The sequence below is a fragment of the Dermacentor variabilis genome, chromosome 1, assembly GCF_050947875.1.
Source record: "Dermacentor variabilis isolate Ectoservices chromosome 1, ASM5094787v1, whole genome shotgun sequence".
Taxonomy (NCBI): domain Eukaryota; kingdom Metazoa; phylum Arthropoda; class Arachnida; order Ixodida; family Ixodidae; genus Dermacentor; species Dermacentor variabilis.
In genome coordinates this window covers 272,464,423-272,489,866 of record NC_134568.1, presented here as the reverse complement: position 1 = coordinate 272,489,866, position 25,444 = coordinate 272,464,423, and the positions used below count along the sequence as shown (strand labels likewise).

General features: G+C 45.8%; 1 protein-coding gene across 1 annotated transcript in view; it reads left to right on the top strand.

Annotated features, from left to right (window-relative positions):
• Positions 1–24,300, top strand: part of LOC142564749 (uncharacterized) — a 58,273-nt gene extending 33,973 nt beyond the window's left edge. Inside the window, exon 2 of the mRNA XM_075675899.1 lies at positions 19,874–24,300. Within this exon, the coding sequence (XP_075532014.1) occupies positions 19,874–20,037 (164 nt within the window). The 3' untranslated portion in view covers positions 20,038–24,300. The remainder of the gene's footprint in view (positions 1–19,873) is intronic.
• Positions 24,301–25,444: the final 1,144 nt, after the last annotated feature.

Sequence of the window (25,444 nt, the reverse complement as noted above, 5' to 3'; positions counted from 1 at the left end):
TCTGATGTCACTGTCACATAATTTTGATAGGCCATAAGTCTATAAAAAAGTGATCTAAATTGCCGTTAGTCTAGTGAGCAAATCAGTGTAATTTTTTAAGCATAGGAATTTAAGAGATTATTCATTTCGAGTAGCCAGATATCTTTGGAACTCATGTCCACATAACCCATGATAATGCATGGTTCACTTCCCGGAATTCAAATTGAACGAATTGCTCCAGAGAAGAAGAGAACTTACTCTTATGTCCTGGGGGCGAAATGCGAATACACGCGTTTACTTAGATTTAGGTGCACGTTAAAGAAACCCAGGTGGTCCAAATTGTTCCGGAGTCCCTCACTACGCCATGCCCCATAATCAGATCGTGGTTTCGGCATGTAAAACCCCATAATTTCATTTTAATTTTAACTCATGTCCGTTTGACGGTCTGTATATTACTGACGCTCTTGTTTTTCGTAGGCGCAAAATTAAATATTCCACTTCTTCACTCGTTCCCGAACATTTCATTAACAGGGTTGGAATGGGAACTTGAACATTTGTTGCAACTCTGTCACCTCTTTCCTTTTGACTTAAGCAGGTCTTCTGAACGATAACCCGGAAAAAAGGGTACGTGATAGCAATCTGTCACCCACTGTCTCAGCGAGACAATATCGAATTTCAGTCGTGTTAATTCAAGGAAAACAATCCAATCGTCTCGTTTATTTTTCGTGCTCCTTACATTAAGGCACACGACTCTGAATGCCGCTTCTCTAAGTAAAATCTTTCCCAAGTCTATCCAAGGTATAACCATCAGCTTCGTTGTAAACGGCCATGAAGAAGTGCTTCTGAACAGTACCTGTGTAGTAAGTGTGTATTCCATGGGTGTCGTTTTAGTAATATCGTCCAGATTAGCAATGCGTAGAACGGGACTGTTGCCGTCTCTTCTTGCGCATATTTTTGCTTTTGACGTCCGGACATACTCCCAGCTCACTGCTCTTTTCTCGTTTGCTTGTGCAAGTAGCTTCTTGTTCATCTGTGTAAGGTGCTCGTTCGCGTATTCATCGTATCAGTAACCGGCAACGGCTCACTGCGCCCGCGACTACAATAACTCTCAGACAATGTACCCCATTTGCGTAGCAGCACAGAAACAATCGAAAACGTTCCAAGTATTCGCAGAGGCAATGTTTTTCCTTCTGTATTTAATCGACCGAGACAATCCTGCGGAGTGCTTCAAGCGTTAAACGATTAAGGCCTCAAACAAATTTCTTTGCAGCATAAGTCTATATAATGCGGGATCAAAGCACCGTCTGCCACGCTGCGCCTACTCAGTCAGCAGACCGTCAGTTGGACGAGTGAACACTGGCAGCGCAGATCCCCCGCGCTCGAGCGGCGGGCTAAAACCAAAGTTCTGCCTCGCATACTCCGCCCGTTCGGCGATCGAGAGCCGCCCTCGAACGGGAGGGGGTGCCTCCGATTTCGCGCGTGCCAGCCAGTTTCTACGAGGACGCAAACAATAACTAGAGAAGTAACCTTTAGGCTCCGTTGCTTCGGGGTAACTCAATACCCGCGGCCGCACGGCTGACAGCGGGGGCCTCATAAACAAGCGCGCCTCCACGCGGGGCCCCGGCACGCCGTCGCCACTGCATGCCGCGCCTCTCGTCGCGCCGGCATCATCGTCTCGCTGGCGCCGCGATGCAAACCGAATGGGGCGCACCAAGCCGCACCGATCTGTAGCCGCTTCGAGCGATGAGCCCTGCTTTCCGCGAGCGGTTTCCCACCACCTCCATGCGCGCCGTAGAGCCCACGCTGTTTCGACACTGCTGCAGTACAACGAACGGTCTGGCACGGACCGCACAGGCGTCCCTTTCTCCTAGCGCTTGCACTGGGCGCACGCCGCGTTTGGAATGCTGCGTCATCGCCCGCGAAGGTAGATGGACGCACGTACCTAAACCGTTAGAGGATTTGTTTTTGAAGCGCTAAATGGTGGTGCGATCTGTCCACGGGATGAGTCGCTAATACCCCTGGCTCCGTTTTCATCCGCTCATTACAGAAGTCCACAGTGCCACGCTAAAGTAAACCTGATAAGTAAACTTGTTGCGTATGTACATACGCGTTCTTGTTGCATATATATGGAAACTTATTGCACTTGTGCGATGAATTTGGCATAGTTCATGCAAGAAATAAGACACCCGAGTGCTACTGGACTGCTCTTCGCCATGACTGTCCGGAGGGGCGCGTGTCTGCGAAATCGCATGTTCGTCGACAAGGGTGTTAGTAAATAATTTTCAGAAGAGATCACAAGTCTTCATTTTTTTCTGGTGTTTGATAGGAGCCAGCAATGCCCATTTCCGCTCCCAACTTTCAAGGTAAAAGTATGAGCTTCTTCTGCCGTATCAACCTGCATGCAATAATGGAGCAAGAAATCACTATCGGCGATTACTTAACCTGAATGGCACACACGTGCGAAGTTAAGGAAACTCTCTTGCTCAACATAATTCCGAAAATAGCAAAATTCCCCGCACTATATCATGTCCGGATCACCCTTACCTTCTTGTGAGGCTTGCAGTCTTGAATCGGTACTTTGAGACTTTCAAATATATAATCTCATGAATCGGACTCGTTTTCTGCCCCCTTTTTTCCGTCGATTAGTTGTCGAAGATCAAGAAGTTCTCGCGCAAAAAATAATACCGTCCGTATAAACCAAACGACCATGATTTTCAGGGCTCTTAGTCAAAGACCTACATGTTTCTTGATTTTTGCACGAGTTATTGCACATTTCTAGGCCTGCAGCACTCGCATGTGCTTTTATGTCTTTGCATCTTCGTCTATCTTTGATTTTCGGTAAGCATACCTTCATGATAATCATCAGCAGCACATTTTTTTTCCCTTTATGTCCAGCGCAGGTCGAAGGCATCTCTCTTCGATCTCCAGTTACCTCTGTCCTGCGCTAATCGATTCCAACTTGCGCCTGCAAATTTCCTAATTTCATCACCCTATCTAGTTTTCTGACATCCTCGATTGCGCTTCCCTTCTCTTGGCCCCTATTCTGTAACTCTACGGTCCCCAGTTATCCATCCAAAGCGTTACATGACCTGCCCATCTCCATTTTTTTCTCTTCATATCAATTAGAATATCGGCTATGCCCATTTGCTCTCTGAGCCACACCGCTCTCATCCTGTCTCTTAACGTTACACCTAACATTTTTGTTCCAACACGCTTTGCGTGGTCCTTAACTTGTTCTCGAGCTTTGTTGTCAACCTCCAAGTTTCTGCCTTATATGTTACCACCGGTACAATTCAGTGATTGTACACCTTTCCTGTCAATGATGTGGTAAGCTTCCAGTCATGATCTGGCAATGCCTACCGTATGCGCTCCAACCCCATTCGTATTCTTCTGTAAATTTCCTTCTCATGATCACGGTCCCCTGTGAATAACTCACCTAGATATGCTTATTCCTTCACGGGCTCTAGAGGCTGAGTGGCAATCCTGAACTATTGTTCCCTTCCCAGGCTATTGAACATTTTCTTTGTCTTCTGCATATTAATCTTCAATCCCACTCTTACACTTTCTCTGTTGAGGTCCTCAATCATTTGTTGTAATTCGTCCCGAGCGTTGCGGAGCAGAACAATATCATATGCAAACCGAAGGTTGCTGAGATATTCGCCGTTGATCCACACTCCTAAGCCTTCCTAGTTTAACAGCTTGAATACTTCTTCCAAGCATGCAGTGAATAGCATTGGAGAGATTGTATCTCCTTGCCTGACCCCTTTCTTGATAGGTAAATTTCTCATTTTTTTCTAATTCTTTTCTAATTTTCTAATCTTTGTAGATATTTCCCAAGATATTCGCGTATGCCTACTGTACTTATTGATTACGTAATGCCCCAATGACTGCTGGTATCTCTACTGAATCAAATGCATTTTCTTTGTAGAATATCCCTTCCTGAAGCCAGCCTATTCTCTTGGTTGACTGAAGTCAAGTGTTGCCCTTATTCTATTGGAAATTATCTTGGTGAATATATTATACAATACTGAAAGCAAGCTAATGAGCCTGGAATTTTTCAATTCTTTAACGTCTCCCTTTTTGTGGATTAGTATAATGTTGGCATTCTTCCAGTTCTCTGGTACACTTAAAGTCGTGAGGCATTGCGTATAAAGGGCCGCAAGCGTTTCAAGCATGATACCTCCTCTATCATTGATTAAATCGACTGTTATTCCGTCTTCTTCAGCCGCATTTACCCCGGTCATGTCTTGCAAGGCCCTTCTGACTTCATCGTTGGTTATAGAAGGAGCCTCTGTATTCTATTTGTTACTATTTTTTAATGAAGGTAGCTTGGCTGCTCTGGGTACTGCACAGGTCAGTGCTTTTACTATATGTTCTAAATTGCTGATGATATTACCTTGCTTATGTTTGCATGCATACATCTTGGCTTCTCCTGGGCCAAGCTTTCTTCTCACTGATAGGCTGCGTTCATTTTTTACTGCTTTCTCAGTCTTTCTCGCGTTATAATTTCGAATACCCCTTACTTTCTCCTTCTTGATCAGTGTTGCCGCTAGGGTGGCGCTCGGGCCATGTAATCTACCAGGCGTATCGACTACTACGTAAAGTTGTAGAAAATGAAGGAAAGGGTTTGTTTAGCTTAGTTACACGGCTCCAGTTACGGAGGCCCACCCCATGCAGGGGCAAGTTAAAAGTCTCAGTTTACATCAGGACCCTCTGTCCTCACTCTCGAAAAGTCTCCGCTTTTATTACCGTCGTCTTCCCTAGGCGACTCAACTAGGGAATCTGAAGACTGTCCAGCAGGAAATCACCCTCGTCGACTCCGTTGCGATACCACGCCCATGCTCTCAATAACCCGCAGTAACTCCGCCTCTGAAGACACTGGTTTGGAATCTGACACGAAAGCAACCGGCGGCACCCCGTTCGTCTTCGTTGTCCCCCCTTTTCTTCGCTCAGGCTGCCAGGTAAAGAGCGGGGTGAGGGCCTTTCGTGGAACCCTGCAACAGTCGGTGTCCATGCTGCGTTGACGTCTGGATTAAGCGCTGAAGGATAGGTGGTGATTTGACTCGTCGCAAACATCTAAATAACTGCGCCTGTCAGTTGTCGTGGTTCCCTCCTTTTCATCCTCTTCTCAGATTTCCAGTAATGGTGGGGTGAGCACCCTTCGTAGGACCCTTGAATTATCGGTGTCCCCGCTGCGTTGGCGTCTGGATAGGAGGGGTGGTGGTTTGACACGTGGCAAACCTCCAATTTATGCCTTTGTGGTGTTGAGACGTAACATCAGTTTTGATAGTTCCGCTATTTATATCTTATCTCCTTAGTTGGACACTTTTATGCTTTGTCATTTCTTTATTAGGTCCTTTGTTACTTGGGAGAGCTTACCTACCGGTTGCCTTGGTGCCTTACCTCCCACTTCAATTTCTGCTTCTGAAATCAGCCTAGTTAAGGTTTCATTCATTACCTCCATGTCATCTTCATCTCTCGGTTCTGAAGCTGCATATTCGTTTGCAAGCACCAGCCTGAATTGGTCTGCTGTGACCCTTACTGCGTCTTGGTTAGTGTGTTTCTTCTTGACAAATTTTACTCTTTCTCTCTTCATATTGAAGGAAACCCTAGACCTCACTATCCTATGAGCACTGCATTTTACCCTACCAAACACTTCTACATCCTACACTATGGTGTGATCGGCAGGGAGTATGAAATCGATTTCATTTCTTCTTTCTCTATTAGGGCTTTTTTCCAGGTCCACTTACTGTTGGTACGATTCCTGAAGAAGGCACTCATTATTCAGAGCTTAGTAATTTCCGCGAATTCTACCAACATCTCTCCTCTAGTGTTCCTAGAATCAATGCCGCAGTTGCCAATCGCTTTTTCACCATCCTGCTTTTTCCCCATTTATACATTGAAGTCGATCATGACTACAGTATGTTGAGTTTGCACTTTTCTCATCGCTAATTCAGCATCTTCATAAACCTGTTCGATTTCTTCATCGTCGTGACTGGAGGTTGGAGGGCAGGCTTGCACTACCTTCATTCTATACCTGCTATTCATCTTATTACGACTACTGTTACCCTCTCATTAATGCTGTAGAATTTATCAATGTTGCCCGCTATGTCCTTATGGATTAGAAATCCTACCCCGTATTGTCTCTTATCTGGCAGTCCTCTGTAGCAGAGGACGTGGCCGTTATTCACCACTGTATGCGCCTCACCAGTTGTAACCTCACTAAAGGTAATAATATGCCACGTAATGCCTGATAATTCCTTAAAGGGGTAGCTTCACTCGAGAGGGTTCGTGTGTCGAACGTTGCCGGGTTAGTTTCCAGTGGCGGCCGGTCCGGGTACAGAGATTCTTAGCACCCTCTGCCGCGTCGCAGGTCTGACCGCGGCCTTGGTCAGATGCTCCGCAGCCACTGGGGACTGAGGGCCATGGGTTAATTGTAGGGGTCATGAGGGAGGTAGTGGTTGAATACTGCACTAGGGAGGCCAATTCGCATGCGTGTTAACTTTGCCTTCTTCTCTCTGTTGTCGACAACAGATTTTTAGTTGGGTGCAGCGATCGAGAAATTAAAAGCAGGCCGCTAAGTTTGCACTGATGTTCTAAACGCTAAGTTATAATTAAACTAATATAAGAAATAAAAGAGAAACACGTGGATATACTAAAGACAGAGTGCAGACCACGACACTTCAGTTAAACCATGACGTAATAATTACTAGGTCGCGTTTCACCCATAAGACAAACGCAGAAACACCCAGAGAGAGAGAGAGAGAGACTGTAATGATAATCTGGACATGTTAGCCTGGCTAATCGTCTTGTATGGTACTCCAGGTCAGACTTGAGATCGATTACTTTTTTTACTCTGTAACACTCACTGCAATTCCAGTAACTTTTTTTCAGTAACCGATATGACATGTGACCAGTTACCTTATTGAGGAGACAAGCTGTAACAGGCGACTCACCTTTGAGCACCTGAATGTCGCGGGAATACAGCAAATTTCCCGCTGTTGTGCGACGCAGTGACCTCGCGGATGCAGGCAGCCAAACTCGGGAATTCGCAGACCCACAAAGAAAATTGCAGCAGCATAGAGCGAGTAGCGCAAGAGTGGTTCCATTTATAGTAGCAGACCAAATCTACGTAGTCGCTTACAGAACCAGCGTATAAAATAATGGTTTCTGCGAAGACATGCGCGCGAGATAGTAACACTAGGAGTACCTTCTATGCTTCTGTGGTGGTGTTTGTAGAACTTTGCGAAATGTACTCTACGAAAAAGAGGAAAGCCTCAAGCTGCCCAGAAACACCAGAAATACTTCGAAAATAAGAATTATTTGCAGTAGCTGCGAACGACAGACACTCTGTTTTTTGGCAATGAGTGAAGAAAATATTCAGGTAAAGCAGCTCTGGCTTGACCTGACGCACAACAACCTCCATGAACTTCAGAAGTTGCTCCAGCAATATCGGACGATAGAAACTGGATGATAGCATGATAAAAAACGAAGTCATAATCTTTTTATGTACTATAATAAAACGCCTTATTTTTCAGTCAACATGATTTTAACTGGCAATCATAAAAACTTAAAGTATACGTTTAGGTGTGCTACACGCTTGTAATGCGCAGCTTTTCAAGAAAAAAGAAGTGTTCTGATTGCGCAAAGTGCACAAGCAGGAGCTCTCTTACTTTAACTTAGTTTTCGTCTCGCCGCGCTCAGTCCGGTCGAGCTCTCGCGAAGCGAGAAATCCTTTCATGCGGCCGGCATCTCCGGTGCAAGCGCGACTCGTGCAATACGCTTAGACGGCGCCTATATTTTCGCATTCGATTGGCTTTGACTGTAGGGCACAGCGAAGGCCCGTTGTTGGCGCGCTTTGTCCGCACGAACACTGAGAATAGCTGGCCGATGCCCTCCGCGGCCGGCCCTCGCCCAGGCAGCCCTTGACAGTAATGGCCGCCAAGGGAGAAGCCGCCGCCTGACAGGCCTCGCCGAGGAACAGGAAGAGGCGGCCGGGTGTCTCCAGCTAAGACAATACGGCTGCCTGTGTGTGGGCTCGACCCGCTACGAGGCGCCGTGTTTTTCTTTCACCGGATCAAGGACAGAACGCACGCGGGCGCAAAAAACGCACAAAGCCGAATGGTGCACTGAGAAGCCGAGATGTTCCCAGACAGCTCGGTTGGGTCAGGGCTCCATGAGCGCACGGAGGGTCGGGGACGCGACTGTCGCAACTTCCGCTGCCCGCCAAGGGCGCAACACGGAGTCTTAGGAGCCGTAAATTTCTCCCTAATCACCTGAAGCCGCACAGTTTCCGTCCGCCTGACGATCAGCCGTTCCTCTGTCTTCGCCCACTTGGTAGGGGGGAGGGGGGCTATTCAAATCGACCAGGCCGACGAAGCCTCCTATGCAATCAGCACCTCATCCAGCTTCAAATTTTTCGCCCCCTGAGCGCTCGTACAGCTAGCTACAGGCGGATGCATACAGCAGCAGGTCATCTGCGGTGGCAGTTCCCTTTGTTAAAAGCGATAGAATAGTTTCGTGGAACGAACCTTTTTCATCGAGCATGACTCCACCGATGTGTTGGTGGACAGTAATCTAGGCTGTAGGCCACGCTGCAGTAAGCTAAGCTGCAAGTAAAAACAGGTTGTTTTAGAGCTATCCAGGGAAGGTTGATGTATACTCTGGCAATAAATACACTCAGACTATTAAGATACAGGTGAGCGCATGCAAATAACGCGGTGTGGAACCATGTTGCTTCAACCAAGTGGATTTCTTTGCAGCAAACTCGAACATGCGCATCCTGTTATGCCAGTTTTGTTCTGCACCTACCATCAGCATAAATTGAAACACGAACAGGGAATAACTGATCAGAAGGACGCCTGTTACGCGTAATTACATGAGAGTAAGGAGTGTAATTGCTCGGTAGCGCGGTTTGTAAACATTGTGTAGTCCCAAGCATGTGTTCTTGTGTCTGAATTAAGCTACTATTACAAATGCAGGTGAACCTGGAAACGGAACAACACATTGGAGTAGTTTCGGAAGTGTTCGCATTTGAATTCATCCTGATAGTGCATGAGCATGTACCTGACGCAGATTCGCGCAAATGATTTTAGCTCTCCGTGAGAAATACTCGATGCCATATATTAAATCTGTGCGCTGAATAGTATGAATCGATATTGTAGTGGGGTTCAATACGCCTTACCAATCTTAATTTAAACAACTACAACTGCTTTTCTGGATTTACGCAAGGCCTTTTTTCTGGAACTGGCAGAATGTTGCACAGGATGTATACGATCACGAAACTGCAACGCAGCAATTAGGCGGTATTATTTACGGCACTTTGCGAACATTCGACTAACGCGTCTGCGGTCATCACACGCTTCCAAATACGCTAGTTGTTTTGAAGCTTTACAAGGTTGAAAGACCCTACCGCTACCCCACCCAATCCGTTGCGCCACCATTCTAATACCTACCAGCGATTAAAGGCTACAGGTTGACAGGCTAAAAAGCTAAATTCAGTTAATTAAATTCTGGTGTCTTACGTGCCCAAACCAGGATATGATTATGAGGCACGCCGAAGTGGGCAACTGCGGATTAATTTTGACCACCTGGGGTTCTTTAACGTGCACCCAATGCACGGCACACGGGCGCTTTTGCATTTCGCCCCCATCGAAATGCCGCCGCCGTGGCCGGGATTCGATCCCGCGTTCTCGGGTTTAGCAGCGCAGCAACGAAGCCACTACGCCACCACTGCAGGTTGCAAAAAAGTTCTCGAACGAGATTGCATCGCCAAGCTCATCAATACCGCCGCCACGTTGGACATATATTTTTGTCATTAACTGCGTACTGCTTGCTCTCTAAGTGTTTGAAAGGGGTCCAGGACCCGTTTCGCCTGGTGTAAGCGTTGCGAGAGAAATAGAAATAAACGGAAACGTCGGCTCCACCACAAGGAGCCGTCTGCCAGCGCAGAAGCGCCACACGTGCGCAAACGAGGCATCGCAGGCAAACGCCGCTCGGATGTCCTGTGTCGCGCAGGTTTCTTTGTGCACGTCTGGAAGCGAGCTCCAAGGAGGCGGCCGCTCGTAAAGCGCTGGCTGTGCGCACCTGCGCTTGGTCCACGCAGTTCCATCGATCAAGAAATTTCCCTTGCGCTGCGCGAAAGGTTCGTCCATCGAAAACAAAATGAAAAGTCATGGCGCGCGGAAAAATAAAGTTTTCTTCTGTTTTGTGTGCGTTTGTTTGGAGAGCAAATGCTGCAGCGGGGTGCTCTCTGAGTGCGGCGATATATTGTTTGGCTCAGCCATGGTACAAGAGAACCGTTATATCACTCTGCTCTTGGTTTGTTGATACACGCAAGTTGTCGCGTAAACTCACACGAAGAGGTCATGCAAAGGCCATATGTAAATATACACAGAAACCCGCGGGCATCGGGCGATGCTGAGCGCAGGGGCGAACACAGCGGCAACTCTTTACTAATTGCTTCCATAGAAGTGCCCTGCACCTTACGAGGTGCATGTAAAAACATACCGCTCTCGCTTAAATCATCTCTCCTGCCTTTGTAACAGCAAATATGCGCCTAGAGAAGGGTAAACATACTTGCCCCGGAAACAATCGGCTTTATCCGTAGACAGCCGTTCTACCTACTCGAAAATCGTCATATATGCACGTTTTATGACCAGCCCATGACTTTGTTCTGCCAATGCAACTGTTATTAACAACATGTTCTGTCGTTACTAGGGAAATGAGATAAAACGATAATGGTCATGGCCATTTCATGATGTCATACTTTCTAACAGCATGTAGCATAAATCATACACTCAATTTGCTGCAGCCTCGTTGCCTTTCTTGTAGCTGTACATCAGCATGCCCTGTATACGCGGTACAAAAAAAAAAAAAAAACGCGCGCGTGCGTGCGTGCGTGTGTGTGTGTGCGTGTGTGCGTGCGTGTGCGTGCGTGTGCGTGCGTGCGTGTGCGCGCCTGCGTGCGCGTCATTTTCAGACTGTCATTGTGAGATTGGCTAACAATTCGCACATGCTCAGTGACACATTCCTAGTCCCACATACAAGCGGCACATTACCCAAGAGCCCAAGAATCTGGTACAGCCGAATGAACGAGATGAAACCGAGAAACCGGAGGGCCCTATTTCTGTTAGTCACAACCATATGAAGCCGACAGATAATGAAGCTAAAGAAAGCACAGGGAAAATCATTTGTTGTTTTAATTGAAATTTAGAAATGATAAGCCAAATATAAATAAAAGTGGACAACAAAACAACTTGCTGCTCGTGGGAGCCGTATCCACATACTCTGCATTACACGTGCGATCCTCTACTATTGAACTACGGCGACAGGGCTCTTCCCACGTCCACATTCTTGCATTCTTGGACACTGGCACCACTTTGTTGGCAAAATTTCGTGCTATATATAAACCGATGATTTCGGTGCCGCATCATATGTGCTCTAGTATGGGGCAGCCCAAATTATGAAAATCAAAGTCATTCAATATCATGCACTATTCCATAAGAGGTCCGTGCATACTTCGTCTTCTCGTGAGGCGAGGAAGACGAAATGAAGTGAGCGAACGCAGCTTCTTCAATACCTTTTCGAAGAATTGGCCTGGATTTGACAGAACCTGCAATTCTTTCGTTCGGAGCGTCCACTTTGGGATTCAGCCACAGGGATGCATGCTTCGCTGTCCGAACATTCCTTACGGAATCTAAACGAATGCCCTGCTAAATTCCTTTCTTTCTGTTTTTACTTTTAAGTTAATTATTACTCATTCAATATGACCTTCCTGATTTTATTTAACAGGTAATTCTGCGCTATTCAATGCTATTGCAATAGCTATTAGGAAATTTATGCTCCATTATAATTTCGAATAATCCACCCATTTCTTGGCCAATCCCCCATAGTGGGTATGAGCCACACGCATCACAGGCTACAACAACAACAAGTGTCCATCAGCGCTGTCGTATACCGACGCTGGATTGCTTTCTACACCAATCTGGACTGATGCCCTCATTACTATGCTCATTCTGTAGCGCAGCATAGGCAATAGATCATTTCTAGTTTCGCGTAGGCGCTTCGCTGCGATAACAAAAATATGATTACAAGCACAGCTACGCAGACATGGTATGGTATGGTATGGTAAAACTTTAATGAAGTCCTGCAGATCGTGAGTCTTCACGAAGCGGGACGCTCCCACGTGGGAACTGGAAGGCCGAGCCTCTCGGCCGCATCGTGGGCCTGCTGGACAGCCCAGAGTTCGTCAGCCAGAAGAAGGCTGCGGAGAACCGCCTCCCATCTGGCCGAGCTGTTAGCGATGATAGAGCGTGACCGGGCACACCACCAGAGCATGTGGTCTAACGTGGCTATTTCTACACAATCGTGACAGGTAGCATTGGTGTAAGTATCCGGATAGATTTTATGTAAGAGCGACGGATTGGGATAGGTATTCGTTTGCAGTAGACGGAGCATTAATGCTTAAGCTCTATTGAGGCGCGGATGAGGAACAAAGTAGGTTCTACGGCTGAGATAGTAGTGTTTAGTAATCTCGTTGTAGGTGGAGGGTGTGTCCCTGTTCTCTGGGGAGTCGGCTTCCGATTGGTCGAGGCTAGCTCGGTGGGCAAGTTCACGCGCAGCCCCGTGAGCCGACACGTTGAGGTTGGGAGGAGCACCCTTTATCTGACCCTGATGTGCGGGAAACCAATAAATGAAATGGTGCGTGGTTGCCTTGCCCCCAGTAAGTTTGAGGGCCTGCTTGGAAACGGTGCCTTCTTCAAATGCTCTGACTGCAGATCTTGAATCACTGTAGATGACATCTCGTGAGCTATCCAGCAGGGCTAGTGCAATAGCCATTTGTTCAGCTATTTCGGAGACCTTAATTGAATCGACTCTGGGTATACGGCAACCGTTTCTTGTATATAGGTTAATGTCTCTGTCTTCTAACGATGTCCACCCCTTGGGCCTTGGAACGTGTTTCTTGGGACTATGCAGCAAAAGTTCCGACTTCAAGGGGGAGCATCTGAGACCTGGTGGGTTCGAGATAGGTTTCGATAGTGTCTATGGCCTCCTGTAAGGCTCCCTCAACCTGACCGTCATTGCCTCCTGTGCACCATATAGTTATATCGTCAGCATACATATTGTGTTTGATGCCTTCAATCTCGAGAAGCTTTCTGCTTAGGTCGACTATGGCGATATTGAATAAACAGGGGGAAATGACTGACCCCTGTGGGGTGCCCCTCTCGCCAAGTTCCAGCAGTTGTGATTTGAGATCGGCCACCCGGAGGGTAGCCTTCCTATCCGAGAGGAACGATCTAACATAGTTATAAAATCTCTCACCCAGATTGAGCCGAGATATCGAGGCTAGGATATTCGGTTTCTCGGAGCCTCTATTTTTGGGCTCAACAACAGAAATTATGGCTCAGCAGTGCGAAAATACCTTACTGAATGCAATCGATACCCCTGCTAGGCTGATGCATTTTTTTTTCTTATTTAATTCAGCGTTTTGTGTACATCCATTTTGTTCCAGATTTTTCCTGCACACTAGAATTCTTACCTGTATATGGCAATTTCCAAAGCGTTTTCCGTCTCGTTCTCCATTTCTTTTAACCACCCGATTCATGAACAATCCCCCACTGTGGGTATGCGCCACAAACACGACGACGGCGATTATCACACAAAAACAACAACAACAACAACGACAACTGTGGGTTGCGCCAAGTCACTAGGGAATGACAACTTATTGCCTTGCTCTGATAGTTTTATTACAGCGGAGGCCTAATTACGCTTCCTCGACGCAAGCCATCTGAGGCAGTGACCGACGGCACGCCGCCTCTTGCGTCGAGCACATCTCTTCACAATGTCTTCACAGGGCCCCAGTGCTGTAGTTTAAGGTTCACAATGTCTACATGAAGACGTATACCAGCAGCGAGCCCATGGAATACAACAACGACTACACCGCCGTGGAAGGCAAACGACTGAACAGGAAATACCACAGGACAACTGAAGACGCGAGTGAGCAAGGCCTCACCAAACCGCCTACTCTGACTTGCACTATTGCCTATATACACGATTGCCTAGACGTCGAGGTGCTTCTCGACGTCTTGAATAATCTAAATTTTATAGACAGCCAGATTATCAAGACCTATGTTGGTAACGTGGCTCCTAAAGGAATCATCGAAGTGAGGCTCAACAAAAGAAAGCATAACTACTGTGGAAGTGGCGACTTGGGCAGCCCTGAATAAAGTGAAAGTTGTGCGCATATTAGGGCACAATGGAGTCCGCTCCTTCGTCGTGCACTGTGGTCGCACTGGGGCAAGTGTCATTTCCGATGCCCAAAGGCTTCAGCTGTGAAGGTCATCACTTTTCACCGCTTAAGCGCTTGACGAGCGTCAAGCTTCTTTTCGAGGGAAACACTCTAGCTGATCACGTCAAGGTGGGCTTTGCGACAAATCCTGCGTGTGCTTATGTGCTCCGACCACTGCAATGTCACAAGTGCTTAGCTACATCATGTCAGAGCTGTCTTCACAGGCCAGACAACATGACTCCTACGCGCAAGTAGCCATAACATATTTTTATGCACAGTGAAAGAAATTAAATGCTCGAAGTGCGATGGACCACATAAAGCAAACTCCCAGGATCGTTCCAAACAGAAAAAGGAGATGAAAATATTGGACCTAATGAGCAAGCCCAGCATGTCACGCAGTGTGGCGGCAGTATCAGAGCGCCACCCGAGGAGGCGGTCGCGTCGTCGACGTGGACAGCTGCAGGTCCAAACGACAGCTCCCTGGCTTCAACTGCACAGGCCCAGCAGGAGGTGGATGAATCGGCATCGGTTGATCTTCTCAACACCATTTGCGTCAAGCGAGCAACACAGGCACGGAGTCGAATGCATTACCATGCTTGCCGCCGCGGACACTGACCTGGGAATGACAGCACGAACAACGGCAGTGCGCCGAGACGTCATAATCGGACTCTACCATCACGGCCACGCAGCGGCAAATAATCGACGTCTTGCAGCTACTTCTCTCTCATTTAAATACGCCAGTGCCGCGAACAGCTGCGAAAATGATGCACGCTAGAGAGGTTATTCTGAATACGCTACAGTAGCCTCAAATCCTACCTGCGAAGGTGCAAATACTGTGAAGCGTACACGTACACATTGCGCAGAAACAATATACTCAGTAGCTCTCATCATAGACTTCCCCAGATCACCACCCTCCTTCCTCTTCAAGCGCTGTATTTGTTGCTCCCCAAAACTCTTTCCACAGCATGGAGGAGCAGGCCAGATTCACATCTAAAATATAAAATATAACTATGAAATATAACTATAAGGCGGCATTATATGTACGGGTTTTGTGTCTTGACATATTATCTTATTGTGCAGAACTTAGGCCCGGTCAGTCACACTACCTTGTCGGTCACCATGCATTAACTTATATAGGCCGGTGCTAACATCTATAATACATCAAGCGAGATAATGATACTGACGGACGCAAAACCGTGGTAAGCTAGGCAAAGAAATCTTCGCTCTAATATCAGCTGTAAGCGAGTGCTGATGTTATCATTGTCACATTCGTGTTCATGTCGAACAGTTCGTGTTCTTACAGAAATGGTGTACTGGCTTTCTAATTTCTGTTTTCAACCCAAAAACACAGAAAAACATCCGCCGGTAATACAAAAAAGCCAGTGCGTAAGAACCTCAAAGCCCCTGTTTTTTGGCAAATTTGTCCATAAAACGTTTATCCTAAACGATGCGATCCAGCGTTATTGTAGCCGCCATCTTACGCACAGAAGTGCAAGGAGCTTCTCATATCTGCACATTCTGAAGAGTGCAATCAGAGAAAGTGTACGAATTTCGATTATGATGTCGCACGGAACAACTTAGGACGTTTGCACCGCAATTAGCCTTGTAGAAACAACGGTTTTTGTGACACACAACCTAACTTCCTTTTTGTGGACAGAATAACGAGCAAATGCATGAGCGAGACTCGCTGTATGAAGCTTCACAGAACAATGTTTTTTTTAGTATGTAAAAGTCCCCTTTGGATATAAGCCTACACTCCGCTGAATACTGATTTCCATATCATTATTAAATATGTTCGACAAGCGTGCTTTGCAACAGAAATAAAAGAGTCACAAATAGAAAAAGAATAATTGGGGAGACACGGAAGGGAAACTTCTCATTTATGTGGATAACTTTGCGCTACACAACTTTATTATGATAGGCCAAAGAGCGCAAGGTGCGTCGCAACGAGCAACAACAAGGACTGCTTACGCGCTTCGACCGGCCCCATAATATCGTCAAGTGCCACTGGAACCTCTAAACCTTTCTTTATGAAACACAGTGTGCCGTGTCCATCACATGTAGCGCCTTCATCGTTCTGTCATCCCGTGTAAAAATATACGCTACGTTCGAAACAAATGGGAAAAGGCGCCAACGTGCGCCCTCACTGAACTAAGTGTGTGTGTGTGTGTGTGTGTGTTTTTTTTTTTACTGTTAAAGGAAACGATGTATTTCCACCGGGCTTGCACAACAGTTGCTGTCGCTGTCATCCGATTTTCAATAACGTCGAAGTGTTTCAACACAACGCTCATTACAACCATGAAATTGCGCAGGCGTATCTTTAATGGGAGACCGGTGCAGCTGCACATACATTTGTTGTAACGTTTCCTGTGTCACAGTCAAATACGTGTCCACCAAATGTGACCTCCTGGTATTGCTGAAGATACGTCGCGCTTTTGTCGTCGATAAGGAGTGCTCTTTCGTCATTTGGAAAACAAACAAACACGAGGAAAGCGCCAACCTACCGTTGCTGAAAATGGACACCATGCACAATATCTGAAGCCTGTTGAAAAACCGTCTACCATGAGGTGGGTGAACGAGTTTCCGGCCAAGCATTACACCAACCGTCTTCTGAAGAAGTTGAGGGGCAGAGGAAGCAGGCTGTGGTCTCTTGCCAACACTGCACATCTCCGGGCAAGCGTCTGCAAGGCAAATCGTCCCACTTCCAATGCCACTGCAACACAGGATACAAATCTACAGACTCTGCTACTCAAAACGCATGAAATCCGACATTGGCATGAAGCCGTGAATGGAGCTCGCTAGTTAATTTCGGCCATAGAGTTTTACGTCATTTGGCACACCGCTGTGGGCAAAGCACAAAGTGTTGCTTCTGGTGCCGTGCGAGAAAAGAGCATCCGTAATTTCGACTATAAAACCCGCCCCCGCTATAAAACCTCGACCTGGAGCTGCACCCTTGCTCAGGTTACAGGGAGTTCTCCCCTCGCGTTTCGAGAAGTTCCTCTGTTTCTGTCTTCTTGGGTGGCTGAACACAGAGGACGTCGCGGTGTAAATTACGGTCAGATCCCATTGGAGCGAGCGTGTCTTATCTGCGAAAATAAATCAGGTCTCTGCCAAGCGAAAAACGAGCGACAAAACGCAAAGCCTGCCCACTACCCAGTGAAAATTGTATCTGGTTAGATAGCCATTTCGAGCCGACACACCTAGACGAACGCTACTTATTGATTATAGGACCGTAATCCTGCCCCGATAAGCAGAGGCGTGACGTCAGCGCCCTTCGCGATTTCTTAGGGGACAGTAATTTCACACACTGGGTCCCTGAGTGCCAGTTCTCTGTTACGCATCCCGCTTATTAAGTTTATGAGCAAGTTTCAATGTCACTTATATTTTCTAAATGTTGTGTGGGATTCTCGCGATGTGTAGTAGTGACTGCACCAAATAACTATAGGCTGTGCTTCTGATGCTGGTGCCAACGATGACATAATTTCTGTGGCTACAAACAGCTAATTATGGACGATAAGTTCCACAGTGCACCTATGCAGTTTCTTCGCGAAAAAGACTGCATGTATTTATTTGAATAATGTGCCGCATGGCAAATTACACCATTAAAAAAAATGTGTTTGTGACTTATATTACAATGTGTGCAGTGTTGGTATTATTATTTTGTTATTTATTTGTTATTTTCAGCTTGCGTTCTTCTTTCTTTCGTTCCTCCGTGGTGTTAGAAACATGGGTATTTTTCTTCATTTACTGAAAAAATTTCCCACAGCTGTTATAGCTCAATCTGCGGCCCCGTAGTTGCAAGATACGGCGGTGACAAGTTTAGAATGCGCTCATCAAGAAAAGAACTGCATACTCGGCTACCATTATGCGTGGTTTGTGTTAACTTTTGGTGCAGCGACTGCAAACGTTTTCTCGCAAAAGAATGACTTGGCGGGTCCCAAGCAAACTCGAGCACGCTGGTCGTTGGTAAAACGCCCCCCCCCCCCCCCCCCCCTCACCCCAAGTGTTGTTGTAACGACTGGAACTTGTTAACCGGTTTATCGTATTTTTACCCGTCGTTGAGCTTTCTGACTGGGCTCTTCGTGAGCATTTAGATTCAGTGGCATCTGCTTACTGCTGAAGCGTTCGCTTGAGCAAAGCTCTGCTGCACAACCATTCTTGCTCTCTCGTACCTCAGCGGATCTCGCACGTTTCTGCGCGCTATGGCGAGATCGCTGCTTACAATGTGCTTCGATGCACTTTTGCTTCCGTTCTTGTGTCACAACACCAACGATGCGCTTAGGCAGTGCCTTAGCTGCATTGCATACGTGACCATTTAGGTAGAAAAACCAGTGCACAGTCCTTCACTTTCTCTGGCTAGACAGAAATATTCAAGGCCGGACTTCTTTCTCATCAGGCCCTTTCAATTTGACATAGAAAACCATGCAAATCAGTGCTCTCACTCGTTTAAGTAATAGTCTGCGATTCAAGGATGTGCGTTTTTATAATTACTCAGCGTCGTGCACATTCCATTTTGCGCATAAGGCAAAACCGACTGCATCGAATGCATTTTCGAGACGTCGAAAAGAAATGATGCGAGAAGATTTTTTTCTGAAACTCTAGAAACATTACAAGAATGTACTAAAAGAATTTGGTAAAATCTATACAACAAATATAATACAAACAGACAGGGGGGGGGGGGCTGGCGCGGTGCCTGGGCACTACATTAAGATAAAGATACCACGTTAAAGGTACACACAAGCAGCAATAAAACGTGCCGACAGAACTATTTTTCAGAGCTATACGTACCTTACATTTTAAGATGTGGGCGCAAGTTCTTTCGAAGAATGCGCCCTTCAATTAGTCCCGAGTGCTGTGACTACTCGATCGGTAATGAAAATACGTTCAATTTCTGATGTGTTGGATAACTTACAGTGCCGTCTAGCACGTAACCCTTTTTTCGCCTCCGCACATTCATGCTCCCAAAGAGCGCATGATAACACGCTAGGAAAGTGACGATGGGAAGCCATCTCGAAAGTTTTCAACCCGTATGCCCGTTCGAGCGCACAAGATTTTGGTGCTCAAAATTAATCTGGAGCCGCCTACTACACGACGTCTCATAGCCCTTTAGTTGCTTTCGGTTCGTTAAACCCTAGAATTCTTTTCTTTTTTTCGCGCAGGGTCTTTTTCATTCAGAATTATTTTAGGAATGGATGTCAGCAATTTCCTGTCAAGCAAATGTAACGAAACTGATATAATCGCACAATAACTTGTCCTTTGGCTAGTGGATTGATACTTGGTGAAGCTATTGCAGCGGAAATAAAACAGACACAAAGAACACAAGATCGCGCGCTACCTCATCACCTCTCGCACGTTTTCGAATAGTCGTGCTCCTTAGCATGGTCCTCCCAAATTTACGGATATGCGCCCTCAAGATCACCCAGGAGTAAATTCTTCGTTCAGCTATATACGTAGATTCTGAACCCAGACTGCCGTCATTTTTTAAATTTCTCCTTTACATTTCGCAGTTGTGTGCGTATGTGTTTTTTTTTTCTTCTTTTTTTCTTTTTTTTATCAAGAATGAGCGGCGGGCGAGTGCTCACTTTGCACCTCTCTCCCACGCAGGCATGCGGTTCTCACACAGCGGTGGCAGTCCGTGCGAACGCAAGGTCTTCTCAACAGCGCCTTTCCCGACCACGCCTCTCTCGAGCTTGGGCAGCCTGAGCCCCGGTGCACCGACATCTGCGCTGCCCCAGCCACTCTACTACGAGTCCAAGTACACCCTTTGAGACAGCTAGAGCAGCACCCGGCAACTGGGGCGCACAGCCCGCCATTGTGGTGTATAGTACGCGTACTACCCCACCCGCCCCTGTTGACGCTTTTATCGGACGCTTCTCTCGTACATTGCTGTAAAAACGCAGATTGTCCGCTTTGAAGGTTCAAGTTGGCAATGGAGCGAGCATCTTGAATGGGCCAGTTGATATGGATCGACAGATGTGTGTAGCACGAGTATAGAGCCTGGACGAATGAATTCAGAGACGAACACAAACACTAATTTTAACTCGCCTATTGCGAATTAATTACCCTCTATATGAGCAGCCAACACACAAAAGAAGCGAGAGAGACACATGTATATAAGAGAATGTGCAGCATGAGAGATAACGGTTTCTATGTCACTTGCCTACAAATCGCAATTTTATTATTATTTATTTTTTCTGATAACGTACAGGAATGAAGCAGCTGAGGTACTGTTTACCTGACTATTTCCACAGCAACCCATATATAACAGAACAGAACAGTTCATAAATGTTTTAGTTATTGCACAGAAAACATAGCCGTCTGTGCGAGTGTCGTTCGTCTCTTCGTTCGCTCGTCCACGTTCTGTGTTCGCGCTATACACACAGCTATAGCAAAAGGTGCAGCTCGACTTCACATGAGAGGCCGACAGGCGCATGCCTTAACCTGCACTGTTTACAGACGGCGCACTTAATCACTTTTTGTGCACGGTATACATTGGTTCGTGGAAACTTCGGACTTGACACAAATTCGCAGTGCTGCAACGTCCACCTGGAAGTCAACGCAATAAATAATGTTTCAGCATTAGCACTACCGCAGTAAGATTGGTGCTATACCTTCCTGGTCGCCGGCCAGCCACGACCTTGCTACAGCGTGCTGTCTGTCCTCAACCCCCTCCCTGCTCGTACTTCTGGCGCGGCTTCTGCAGCACGCACAAGGCTAGCGCATGGCCCCCACAGGAGCGACTGCGTTAGGCTGGTAACACTATGCTAAAACATTCTAACTTTTGAAAAGCCTACCACAACAAGAACATTGCCCAATTGTCGATAGAAATAAAAGGACGACCAAGATTGTATTAAGGCACCGGCAAAGAAAAAAAACTGTTCTAATGTTCTATAGAATATTCTAACAATAATGTGAGAAGAGTAATCAAATTAGAAAGCCCAGTGTCTGGTCATAACCAGACAGCGAGCGTCCTCATTTCATGTCTGGAACGAGACACCCCCCCCCCCCCCCCCAGTGGGGTTTACTAACCATTTCCTTAACAGTGACAGCTTCGTTCTTTTATTTGATACAACTCGAGACTTCAGACTGCGCAAACAAAGGGTCTGCGCTCTGCTCAAAACCGATCCAACGTTAGTTCACGTCCGTGCGTGCACCTCAATGGCAAATACTTCTGCGGATATTTAATAACCATGTTATAAAGAAACAGACTGCTTTATTCTGCACACTGGCTTATTTTTCGTCCAGTAATGAAACTTCTGAATTATGGCTTTTCTCTTATTTCGGAAATCGATTATTCAGCTGCATCTCATCTAGTCTAGAAGAAAATTCATGCAAGGCCGAAAAATAATGCGCCAACGAATAATATTCGCTAGAACGTTATTAAAATAAACATTTCGGCTAGTTTTATTAACTACAGTAAGAGACAATTTAGCTTTTAATCACGTCATTTTGGTCGCCATTCCGCTAGTTATTCATCAGTTAACATTTTTACCGATGCAGGTTCAATTTTGATATTGCAGAGGGCAAGAACAAATGTGTTACACGGCTAATTTCTTAATTCTAGAAAGTACTGTCGCCAGTTCTTTCTTTTTTGGTTTCAGCTGCAAGGAATGTCCATGATACTAACAGAACCTGAAGTACTTTCGACGTGCGCGGTACCAGTTGTTGCCCCTAAGCATTTTTAAGTTCAATTGCTAGCAACACGCGTGAACAAGGCCAAGATCAGCCTCCTGTAGTATACGGTTCACTTCAGCTATTTCTTTATATTATTATTGCTGCTTATCTGCGGTGGTGGGCCAAAACGTTGGGCATCAAAGTTTTTAGCTTCTCGCACAATTTGAGCCAGCACACCATCATATTCTTGAAACAGCTTTATTAATTATTGCGTCGCGAAGCTAACAGACAATAAATATATAACCGCAAATTCTCGGGAACTTTGAATTTCGAAAAAGGTATTCGGATCCCTCCCATGCAATTTTCTCGTAAACTAAACATTTTCTTGGCACAAAAGAAGCGTTGCGAAGTTTGTGGAACGGTATTCAAACAGTCCACGTCGACTTGGTATTTGCCTTTAGTGTCTTTTTAAGGTATTGCTGAATCAAAAGATGTCCAATTTTGAAGAAAAATTCAATATTTTCACAGAAACATTACAAATACGGTAGAGTCGATCGTGACTTAGTATTTCGAGGGAAACAGAGATTTGCACTTGAATAGTGACTTTCAGTTCTCGTTACACTCTCTATAAGAAGCATAATACTAGGCGGAACACGTGTTTTCATTCCCTTTACAATCGCGTAGTTTGTCAACCGTATTCACTTGTATAATTGAGGTGGTCAAAACTAAGAAGCAAGAAGTTTTTTGAAAACGACAAAATTTTCATTGTTTCCACATGACAACACACCTACTCTCCCTCTACTTTCTCTTTTTCCTTTCCGAAAAAAAAAGCCAAAATTACGAAATCCTTTAATGTTTGAGGCTTCTATCGAGCCGGCACTTCTAACACAACCGGTCGACTCAGACGCACAAATGGCGAGGCTTCATAGAGGGGCTGTAGTACTGACGCCGCTCTTTGTACAGTTGCTTTAACAGGAAAAGATATGTGAGGATAGCCTTATGTAAGTGCCTTTTTAACTACAGCCGTATATATGTCTGACTGGAAACGTAGAGGCTGAGTCGTCGGCCTAGCACAGACTGCTATAGTATGAAGGAGATGGCAAGAGAATTATCAAAGGTGTTGAGCTGCCCGGATATTGAAGCCAATGTACGCAACACGTTTTCGGTGTTTTATATTATGATGAAAAAACAAAGCTGACCTCCGGAAGGTGTGCCTCTTGTCACCGTCAGTCTCGATTTCCCAAGCTGCAAACACTGTGCACTCTTTTTTTTTCTTTTTTTTTATCGCACGCGGGGAGTCGGAATAGCTTTATTATCTATCAAACATCGCTCACCCCCACTGTTATATTCAAAACGAAACGTGTTATAGAATTAATGGAAGCATGATTGTCCCTTTGTGGCCAAGACGTTTCTCGTACTCCAAAAGCACTAGGTAAAACGAATTTCTCGCCACTTTAAGTTACGAGTGCAACAAATCTAGAATGCAACGTATCAGTATAGAAGCGTAGTCCAACTGTTATGTTTTTTGTTTTGTTCTGCTGCGAATTTCGCCATGCCATTTTGCACTGTGACTGCACAGACCTGAATAATCTATGAGAAAAAAAAAACAGCTAGGCATCGGCGTGCTTCCGTGCGACTGAACGAAAAGTAAATGGGCTCCTAGTTCCGCCTTGCTGTCCCGAGTTGACTGGTGCTGCGTGCGCACGGACTTGTTGGACGGCTTTTAAAGCTTCACGCAGCCAGGAATCAGTGGTGTATATTTTGAGGGCAACACATACCTGGGAACCTCCAGTTGTTGTCAAGTGGCTCGAAGATGTTAGTATACTGCAATGGTTGTTTATTTAAGGAAGCACTGGTGTGTGTGTTCTTAAAACTGTTAGCTCCGGTGAATGTTTAGTGTTGCGTTTTTTTTAACTGCTTTCTGTCTTTTTTTTTTCTGGATGTCTATTTAAAAAGCGGTATATTCTTACTTGTGCCACAAACATTTCTAGACATTTCTAGTAGCTTCTTTAAAGATGCGCTAATAAACCAACCGCGTTAAAGAAGCAATAAAAACCGTTTTTTTTTTTTTGTTGCTCGCATATTGAAACCAGCTTCTTCAGCGCGCTTCCGTCAGTATTTATGCCGTTGGATAGCTATGAAACCAGAGATCCGACGTTTTTGTTTATTATTATTATTTCGTGTATAGACTTTATGCGTTCATTCGTGCTTCGTTCCCCGTGGACCTTCCTAGATCACTGAGTGAGTGTGATCATGTGCAACGTGACATTTTGTGAATTATTATATGTCAAGTCCTCGAGTCTAACCAAAGACTGAGTGAATGATGTTGCATCATGAAAAGCTTCGTTTATTTTTATTTTTTTGTCGCGAACAATCGCCTGATGACTTGGCTGTAATAAAGTGATCAGAAATCCTAACACACTTTCTTTATTGCGCACAAGTGTGCAACCGCGAACACGCCGATAACCTGTAACATAAGTGTTCCCAGAACACCAACCTGCTTCAGAAAGCCAGTGAAGCGGTCACCGAGCCACCCACGAGTTAAATACGTTACTTGGAGCTAGTTACTTATGCAGATGTTAAGGGGCATATTCATTTCAGCAAGTACTTTGATACGTTGCTGGTATACCTTGCGCAGAATCTTAAAGAGACACTTAAAAGAGAGTATAATGTTAAGCTTCGTTGGTAAATTACACTCTTGTAATATCAGAAGCGTCAGTTATATTGTGAGCACGAAGTCCTGATGCGTCTGAACGACGTGACAGCGCTAGACGGGCTTGAAGTTCTCGGGCTTAAAGCCCCTGCATCCACGCGCCACCGCCGCTTTCTCGGCGGAAACGTGTATGGAGGGGCTTTACTCGGGCTAACTCTTCGTGACGTCATGAGATTTTGGCAGCGTCTGCTCGGGTCTATAGTTTATAGTTCATCGATAAAAAGAGGATGACATTGCATTCTAATAGAACCGGATAATCTACATAGTAAGTTTTAATAGCGTTTTCGGAACAAGTACGACCCGCACATGCGAAAATACTTTTAAACCCGTAGCGTCATACAAATGTGCCGCACTGCGGTTCGGAAGAGAAATTCGAAAACGTAAATATTGCCCTTTAATTTCTACGCTACTAATTAACCAAAATAAATGCAAATTAAGGGACGTATAACGGTAAACTATTCCAATCTCCTAACGTTCAAGTTTACGTAACTGCCGACGCAAACATCAGGCGGTGAAACGCAGGATTGTTTGAACAGCCCAATCAAATAACGCTCTCCTCGTTTATAGGAGTACACTTTTGTTTGGTTTGAAAGCAAACAGCATTGGTTATCTTGACACGATTCTCTTATCTAATTGCTTTCAAGAGGCGAGGAGGCGCACAAGGGGATAGGGTTTCGGTGAGTCTGAGCTAGCGCAGTGGGAGTAAATAACCGGATGATGAGGGCGGTGCGAGCGTCTACGATTAGTCCGCTTCCCCTTGCTTAGCTCGTGGTGGCTGGTCGAAAATCACAGTGGCGTGCAACCCCCCCCCCTCCACGAAGGTTAAAAATACCGCTAAAACACATTCG